This window comes from Hoplias malabaricus, chromosome 10, assembly GCF_029633855.1.
Source record: "Hoplias malabaricus isolate fHopMal1 chromosome 10, fHopMal1.hap1, whole genome shotgun sequence".
In the NCBI taxonomy this organism is placed as follows: Eukaryota; Metazoa; Chordata; class Actinopteri; order Characiformes; family Erythrinidae; genus Hoplias; species Hoplias malabaricus.
This window is the reverse complement of record NC_089809.1, coordinates 19,683,998-19,693,932: the sequence shown is the minus strand read 5'-3', so window position 1 is coordinate 19,693,932 and position 9,935 is coordinate 19,683,998. Positions and strand designations below refer to the sequence as shown.

The 9,935-nt window shown below is 40.0% G+C and overlaps 1 protein-coding gene across 1 annotated transcript; it reads left to right on the top strand.

Annotated features, from left to right (window-relative positions):
• Positions 1-3,019: 3,019 nt before the first annotated feature.
• Positions 3,020-5,524, top strand: ccr12b.2 (chemokine (C-C motif) receptor 12b, tandem duplicate 2). The gene is made up of 2 exons (XM_066683841.1): positions 3,020-3,142; positions 3,680-5,524. Exon 2 carries the CDS (start codon positions 3,692-3,694, stop codon positions 4,667-4,669), a length of 978 nt encoding a protein of 325 aa, XP_066539938.1. The 5' UTR covers positions 3,020-3,142; positions 3,680-3,691; the 3' UTR covers positions 4,670-5,524.
• Positions 5,525-9,935: the final 4,411 nt, after the last annotated feature.

Genomic DNA, 9,935 nt, shown 5'->3' with positions numbered 1-9,935 from the left:
AGCTCTTATTAAAGATTAAACTTCTGCACATTCATTTTAATTTTTTTATTATTCATTCATTCACTTTCTGAAACCACTTCACCCTGTTCAGTGTCGGTGTGGGTCTGGAACCTACCCGAAACCACTGGGTGGAATATTTCCCAACAACTTATCATTAACTTAACAAATGAAGATAGTCACTAGAAACTATTCTATTCTGTTTTCCAAGAATTCAAGTAGTATCCTGTCATTCACATGACAAGCACTGAGATTTTTGCAAGTTCACTTCAATGGTAGCATTCTTTTTTTAAATTATTAACCTACTTCACTCGAAATGTAATTAATACTGAACATGACCCACTCTCCATAAAATTCACATGCTTCTTAATGACAAACTGAATGAAAGTTCTTTACTGTTTTCATCATAACTCTGCATTCTGTTACTATTATTATACTTTGTGTTTTTATGTTATACTTTGTGATTAATGACTCTGACTGTTCTGGCGTGGACTTTGAATCTTGAATCCTGCTGCTGGTGTTGATATAATCGATTCCTTGACTCCACTTGATCCAAACTTTGGTCAAAATGCCATAAGGATAAAACAACACCTTTTACCCAGTGTAAATTGTTTCCTCCGGGTGCTCCGGTTTCCTCCCACAGTCCAAATACACACATTGGTAGGTGGATTGGTGACTCAAAGGTGTCCGTAGGTGTGAGTGTGTGATTGAATGTGTGTGTCTGTGTTGCCCTGTGAAGGACTGGTGCCCCCTCCAGGGTGTATTCCTGCCTTGTGCCCAATGATTCCTGGATAAGCGGTTACAGATAATGAATGAATGAATGAAATTGCCCTGTTAAGAATGACAGGTTTCAATGTATGTTCCTTTAAATGAAAATGACCTTCTGTGTACTCCAAAAGGCAGAGCCCAAGAGTAAGGCAGGGGGAGAAGTTCTTTTGAGTTTTAGTCATTTTCACCTTGTTCTCTTTCTTTTCTGTTATTGTTTTCAGCATATTTAATTTTTCATTCAATGTCTGTAAACGCTTATTCAGTTCAGGGTTGCGGTGGGTACAGAGCCTACCTGGAATCACTGGGCACAAGGCAGGAACACACCCTGGAGGGAGCGCTAGTCCTTTGCAGGGTGACACACACTCACGGACACTCTTAAGTTGCAAATCCAGCTACCAACTTGTGTTTTTGGAACCCACATGGACAAGGGGAGAACACACCAAACTCCTCACAGTCACCTGGAGCGGGACTTGAACCCACAACCTTCAGGTCTCTGGAGCTGTGTGACCGTGACACTACCTGCTGCACCACCGTGTCCCCTGCCATGCCCTTAGCTGGATTTCCAAATGAATTAACTCTTCTTGGGTATTAGGCTACTGCTCACAGTGAGAATAAACACAGTGCTTGATGATGAGAGAAATCAAACTTTGTAAAATCTTGTTTATTCCAAAGATACAAAAGCAAGAGAACTGCAGATGCCTGATGTTCAGTCAAATACAGTGGGTTTACCCAGTGTTTATAACTGTTTCATTTTGGAGTTAGGGTCTCTATGCTCAGGAGTTGGTGTTCTCCCCGTGTCCGCGTGGGTTTCCTCCGGGTGCTCCGGTTTCCTCCCACAGTCCAAAAACACACGTTGCAGGTGGATTGGCGACTCGAAAGTGTCCGTAGGTGTGAGTGTGTGAGTGAATGTGTGTGTGTCTGTGTTGCCCTGTGAAGGACTGGCGTCCCCTCAAGGGTGTATTCCTGCCTTGCGCCCAATGATTCCAGGTAGGCTCTGGACCCCCGCGACCCTAGAATTGGATAAGTGGCTACAGATAATGGATGGATGGATGGTCTCTATGCTCACCTTCTTTAACACATGTAACTTTAAACCCAGTTCAGTATTTGAATTACCACAGAGATTCATTTGTAACTCGAGCTGTTTAATTTTGTAGCAGTTTCTATTGTCTAAAAGAACTCCAGGCACCTGTGCCATGAGCAGAGAGAGAGAAAGAGAGAGCCTTGCATACTGGACCAATTTGCATACTGATTTGTTTATTTACTCATTTAAAGACACTAGGGCTTCGTAAACACATTAGACCCATTTCAAGCACACAGACCGACTGGAGAGCTAGCAAATGGTAAGGAAACATCTTTTGAATTTTATAAAGTGTTTTTTTATTACAATCGTGAACTTCACCTTTAAGGCAGCAGCTGGTTTGAAAAATGGGAAAGAACAGCGCAAGCTCAGGTACTCGGTTGACTGCTGGCACATTGATTATCTCACATGTTGTGGCGCAGAACTAAATAAAAATCCTGATTATTAAAGCCTATGATTACGTTGCCTATGGTTACTTGTATGACTGATGATTTGTGAGTTATAAAATAATTATTAACCATAATCAAAACTTGTATTTCATGTTCAAGTATTACAAAAGTTTTTTTTATTATTATTATTATTATTATTATTATTATTATTATTATTATTATTATTATTGAATTTAAAGAAAAACTATGTAAGAGTTGGATTTTTTTCAGTCCTGGGCTCCCCTTATATGTTGCTGAATGTAATTTATGATTACAATTCTGTTGTGTGCGCACACACACACACACACACACACACACACAGAGAGAGAGAGAGAGAGAGAGAGAGAGAGAGCAGGTCAAGCTAACAGAACCAGAATTAGAGGCAATGTGCTACAAAAACCCAACAAGTATTAATTATGCTGTAGTCAAAAACATGGATGTCTCTTTCATGTTACTCCAGGGAGTAAAAAAAAAAACATATTTAGCCATTCATACAGTTGTGGAATTTTGGTCGTTATATTAAAGTAGGTTCACTGATTCAAAACATATAATGTACCCTCCTCGCTGGATCTAGCCCTGTAAGTACATGTACCACATTCTTTGCACCTACTCCTCTAATTCTTCCTGTACTACAACAACACCAAGATTCAAAGAAATGCAACGATTTTGCATGATACGTAGAGATACACAGAAGCTTGTGAAAGAAGGAACTAAAGAGTGATACACAGGATGAGTCAAGCATTTGCAGCAAACACACACACACATATTCATATTCATGTAGACATCTTCCACTGAAGTTCCACCCTGACCTGTCCCTTTAGTAACTCCTGTTATTCAGCACAAAACAAGAGACTTTCGGAAGTGCCTAGCTGTAAGTATTATTTGTCTTTTCATTAATTAATATTTTACTGAAGGGGGCCATTCTAATAGTTGCATGACAATTAAATAAGCTTTTCTTGCATTTATGTATCAAGACCTTTATTAAAACTTTTGTTTGAACACCAGCAGATGTGAAATTACATCTAAACTTGCATCTGAGGTTTGTTGAAATAAATGTTTATGTAGGTTTAATGTCAGCTGATTTTAAAGGCTTATGCAGGTGTCAGTCGTTTGGGAAAGCAGTTGTAGGTGTCCCTGTATAGACTGAAAAAAATCCTTTGTTTATTTTGTACACTGTATATACAAGTTATCAAATTTTAACCAAGATTTTGATCAGATGTTGTTTGCCTTTTAAAAAGCATAAACATTTTACTGAGATATATCCTTGCTTTAACTGTCTTTGGTTGGGAAGGCTTGGTCATGGTAAATGCATTTGGTTTTTTACTAAAAACAACAAACATAACACCCTTTTATTTTATTTATTTTTTTTATAATTTTTTTGGTTGTTAATGAAAACTCTGCTTCACAGGTAGCTTGAGACATGAAGAACTCTACAGAGACTGACTATGATTATAACTTTACAGGAACTTCCGTGCCCCCATGCAACATAGTGGATATCAATCAATTTGGTCAGACGTTTTTGCCTCCATTCTATTACTTTATCTTCACTGTCAGTCTGCTGGGCAATGGCCTGGTGCTGTTTATCATATATAAGTTTGAGAGGCTCAGAACAGTCACAAACATATTCCTCATCAACCTGGTGGTCTCCAACCTGATCTTCTCCATCAGCCTCCCTTTTAATGCTGTGTACCATACCTCAGAGTGGATATTTGGCACCGTGATCTGCAAGATGGTTGGTAGTACTAACACTCTGGGCTTCTACAGCTCCGTCCTTTTCCTCACACTCATGACTTTTGACCGCTACCTGGCTGTAGTACATGTGGTGGTGGCCAACAAGCAACGGCACAACTGCTACGCCGTCACTACGACAGCAGTGGTCTGGAGTGTCAGTGTCCTGGGCAGCCTGGAGCCTTACTTCAGTCTCACTGTGGAAGATGACCCCGAGTTGGGTAAGATTTGTGAAGATCACGACCCAGATAATAAGATCATGAGCACCTACCCTCAGTTTGTTTTGTTCTTCCTCTTCCCCTTGGTGGTCATCCTCTACTGCTACATCAGGATTGGCCTCAGGGTGGTCATGACCAGAGTAAAGGGCAGGCACCGCACTGTGAAGCTCATCTTTGTCATAGTGGTGCTCTTCTTCCTGTGCTGGACTCCATACAATGTGATATTATTAATGAAGGAGCAGGCCAAGGACAACCTCTGTGACTACAGTCTCTCTTACCCAGAATACATCACTCATAACATTGCCCATCTCTACTTCTGCATCAGTCCAGTGTTCTATACTTTTTTGGGGAGGAAATTCCAGAATCATGTTCGCAGACTGCTGGTCCAAAAGGTTCCCTGCTTAAAGGACCACATATCCTTCAGCACCAGCAGCAGCAGGTCGTTCTCTTAAACCATCTTTCAAGATCAGCATCGAAAAAACAAAGTGTCTCTAGTATCTTTAAGGAGAGAACCTTTGGTAACACTTCATATTAACCAAATATTCATCAAACTTATATACATTTAAAAGGCATTCAATGGCAAATGTTATGTTTTGTAATATCCGTCATAAGATTGCATATATGTGCTTCACGAATAACGTCATATGACGTGATAAAGCAAAGTTTCACAACTCATTGCGATAACTGCTCATAAGAGACTGTAAATACTATAACAATACAGATACTGTAAATGCTTAAATAAAAATTTAGCTTTACAATTTATTAGGTGTTTTGAAAATGTACATTAGAAAATCATGCTATGCATTTATTGTATTGTTCTACAGATTATGCAACATTTATATAACTTCTAAATGCTGCTTTCATAGGAATTGTTGACTGTTTCTATAGGTTGATGCAAAGAGTAAAAGAGTGTATGGAAATATAGTATGATGCCTACAGAGAGCGATTTGTCTCAAAATACTTTACAAATGCGTAAATGATAATCCACAAATTAAACACAAGTCACAAATATGTTTCAGTATTCACAAATGAATACATCCCAATGTGTCTCACGGTCTGCAGTTTGTACAAATACAGTTACATTCACAAATACATGTTTTTGATTTTTTACATTTACATTGCATATATTTCCAGGTCCCTGGAGCTGTGTGACTGCGACACTACCTGCTGCGCCACCGTGCCGCCCGTTGCATATATTTGTAAAGTCGAAGTCTTGAATTTAAAATGTATTTGTAAACTGTTGAATCTGTATTTGTGAATCGAGTCACTCACGTGTTTTCTGTGCCGTGCATTTGTTCATTTTCTTCTCGCGGGTTTTAGGATTTTGGGACTTTTCTTTCGCATTTCACCCGATTCAAATACAAAAGCAGCCTGATCTACAAATGTGGCCAGCAGGCGAACAAGCCACCGCTAGGTGACACTGTTATTTTAGGACGTGTGGGGCCAACTTAAATAGAGAGGGCTTTGCGCAACATTTCATGTGGAAATTCGAACAAAAACCGCCCAAGCCGCTGAATTCAGCTTCATATCACAGACAGCTAGGAGCGGGTGATCACCGTGGAACGCTTTTGAAGATGCCCTAAATTTAACAACGATAAAGTCCAGCTGCAGATGTATTGGACTGATACGGGACGCGTTGTGTTCCGTATTTTTGAGACTGGATTGTTAAAATGGGTCATTTGTTTCAGACAGATGCTCTCCCTCAGCCGGAGGGAGGGGCAGATACCCAATGCCCCTAAACAGAAAATGCGCTTTTCATTGGTCATCACTTTATTTAGCCAATCAGCAGCCAGAGTTAGCGGTCTATCATTTACTGCGGCGTCCAATGGGGTCATAGTCCCACCTACAGGGGGTTGTTTTACTGCAGCCCTGAGAGCAACAGGTCAGTCCTAAAACACTGGGGAAAACAGCAGTGTTCGCCTGCTGGCCACATTTGTAGATCAGGCTGCTTTTGTATTTGGATCAGGTGAAATGCGAAAGGAAAGTTTCAAAATCCAAAAACCCGCGAGAGGAAATGAACAAATACACGTCACGAAAAACGTGAGTGACTTGATTCACAAATACAGATTCAACGATTTACAAATACATTTTCATTCCTAGACTTTATAAATATTTAATTTTCACATAAAATTATGATATATCTATGAAAAACAAAATAATGTATTTATTAATTTAACTGCAGACCATGAGACACAGGTTGGGATGTATTCATCGGTGAATAATGAAACATATTTGTGACTTGTGTTTAATTTGTGGATTAACATTTAGGCATTTGTAAATTATTTTGAGACTAATTTCTCTCCATAAATGACATACTATAACTGTAGCATGCACTGGAAATAAAATGCTTGTCACAGTACTTTAAGCAATGCATATGCTCCTGCACTGGTGAAATGTATTAACACAAGCTGCTAAATGTAGTATAACTCTATAGTAGAATGCTTAAATCCACAGAGCTTTACATTATAATGAAAATAAATGATAATGTCTTCAGTAGATGTGTTTTTAAAAGATTTTGCCTGATTTAAATTGCAATCATCTTTATTCAGTCATTTATCAATTATAAAATACATACTAATAAAACAAATAATTAAAAGCAATCTCAATTTCTCCAGAAAGTCTATGTGGGTTGAATTTCCTGATCACACACAGTGTGTTTGTGTGCGTGTGTGGGTTTGTGTGCATGTTCAGTGGTTGGCTTTGCATAGTGGGTAGATTGCATACTGGGGTTTCATTTTCAACCCAGGCAATCACACCACATTATACTAGTACTTTGAACAAGATTGCTGGTGCTACATATAGACACATCTATACCATGATTGTAAGATTGTAAGTGTCCCTATCAAAGGCTATAAATATACAATGTAAAAATGAACTCAAATTAATATGTCTAAAACACTAAAAATATACGCCATAGCTCCAGCAATTTATTTATTAATTTAAGATGTTTTATTTCTAAAATTATAAGGATACAAATTTAGGGTTCTTGAGCAAGGCACTACTAGCCATAGATATTACTCCCAGAGAACATTCCACACCACTATATGGCCCAAAGATCGTTCAAGTCTGCTTATCCAATATTTCTTCAGAAATCAAGCATATTATTTTTGGGGGGGACACAGTGACATTGAATATAGTGCTCCATTGTGGTTCATGCGTTTCTATAGGATTACAATGGGACACCTGTGTCCACAAAGGGAGAACCTTAATGTAGGTTGATTTTTACAAGCTTTATACACAAACTTTGAACATAGAGTGTAGTCCTCACATTAAAACAGCATTAGACATCATTTACAATGCGCTTAAGAAGACCTTCTCACTCTATAATGCAAGACAATTACTGATGATTTTAAAGCCTAATTAGGTGTATAATTTTGGAGATCAAGGAGGAAATGACTTAAAGTTTCATATGTGCTGTTTTTACACATCTGGGGAGGAAGTCACACTTATAATTCATTGATAAGAATCAAGACAAAACATTTCAAACATTTATGCTGAAAAACATAACACAAAACCTCTTACCTCGAGAAAATTAGGGGAATACACACACACACAAATCAGCAATAATATTATTACCACATCCTTATTTCTACATTCACTGTCTCAACTCTACTGACAACACAGAAGCACAATTACAGACTATAGTCCATTTGTTGCTCTGTAATTAAGGTCAGGACTGCACATAGTATGCATGATTCTCAGCACTGTAGTTAGATTGATGTGGTAGTGACGAAGTGACTCACACAAAGCAGTGCTGCTGGTGTTTTTAAAACCCTCAGTGTCACTGCTGTTTTCCCCATGTAATACTCTGCATTTATAAGGTGGTATGTGGTAAACATAATTACTGATATGGCCTGACATAATTGCTCTTAAGTAGTTAAACTGATGAGTTAGTTTTTACTCATCAGTGTCAATAGTGTAACAATAGTGTGGTCCTCACCAGTTTCTAGAAACATTCATTCATTGTGTGTAACCACTTACCCAGTTCAGGGTCACGGTGGGTCCAGGGCCTACCCTGAATCACTTTGCGCAAGGTGGAAACACATCCTGGAGGGGCCCTACTCCTTTGCAAGGTGATACACACTCACACCTATGGACATTTCTGAGTTGCCAATTCACCTAACAACATGTGTTTTTGGACAGTGGGAGGAAACCAGAGTACTCGGAGGAAACCCACACAGACATGGGGACCACACAACTGTTTATTATGTTGTCATTTGTTCTAAGAAGAAAATTCAGAAACTAGGTGAGAGAAAAATAATTAGATAAAGAGATACTTTAGATAGGGAAATTCAAAACATTCAGTATAGTATCCAAGAGTAATTCATAAAAATATGATAACGGCAACAAAAATATAAATATAGAAAATAGAACTGAATGTAGAACTAAATACAGAATACAAAATATAATAGAAAATAGCATATAGACGTCTGAATATATAAATAGAATATAAAATGTAAAAAATAGAAATCCGGACGTAAATGCACGGAATTTTATTTAAACAAAGACAGAATCAAAATAAACACGGGTAATAAATACAGATGGAAATAAAGACAAAACTAACTAAACAGAGTTAAACAAGGATGGACAGGGAAGAGCCATGAACCGGGGTAGACACGTGTGAACAGAAAGACCATGAAACACATCTATGCACACAACACCAGACAAAGGAGCACTCAAACTACAGGGGTATATCAGGACAAGACAAACGAGGAACACCTGGAGATAATAATGAGACAGAGACAGGACTAAGGCGGGACTAGGGCGGAGATAGGAACAACAACAAACAGAGCCATGTGCTACAAGAGCACATGGTGGGGAAAACAGATGGGACTGGGCCAGGATGTGACAGATGGCCCCTCCTAAACGCACAACTCCCAGGGCGTGTAAACCTAGACCACCCAGGAGCTGGCACAGGAGGGGCCTGGAAAACAAAGCAGAGCAACAAACCAACAGGACTCAGGACAAGACAGGAACAGGAGACATGTCAGGACCGGAAACAGGAGACTGGACTCAGGACAGGACAGGAAACTGACAAAGGGGAGCAACGGGAGACCAGACAGGGGACTGAACAGGCGACTGATGAAATGGAACAGCTGACGGAAATGGAACAGGGACTGGAGCGGATGAGACAGGATGGGAGTGGGGACCTGAGACTGGACTTGAACACTGGAAGAGGACTGAGACAGAACAGATGTAGAAAAGGGAGACTGGGGACAGAACAGGAAGAAGACTGGACAGGGGACAGGACATTAGACTGGACACTGGATGGGGACTAAGACTAAACATGATTTTGAACAGGTGACTGGAATGGAGACAAGACAGGTGACGGGACTGAGGCTGGGTACTGGGACAGGATGGGGGACTGGACTTGAGACAGGACAGGAGAAGAGACATGAGACAAGATACTGGACAGAAACATGGACTGGACCGGACTTGGCATGGGAACAGGCACCAGTACATTCACAGGAACTGACACAAACACGGTGACAGGAACAGAGACAAGAGCGGACAAAGGTACAGGGACGTGGACAGAGACAGGGACTAGAACAGGGACAGAGAGAGGTACCAAAAAAACTGGGGAGTGCCCAGGACTGGCAAAAGTCTGAGGGGCCAGTCTGGGTACAGTTCTAGGGATCGGCCCTGAAGTCCTTGGGGCCGACCTAGGGACAAGAACTGAAGTGGTCGGGGCCACAGTCACAGAAGCGGTCGGGGCCA

Excerpts from the sequence above, each read along its gene's own strand:
- ccr12b.2 (XM_066683841.1), top strand. The coding sequence starts at position 3,692 with ATGAAGAACTCTACAGAGACTGACTATGATTATAACTTTACAGGAACT.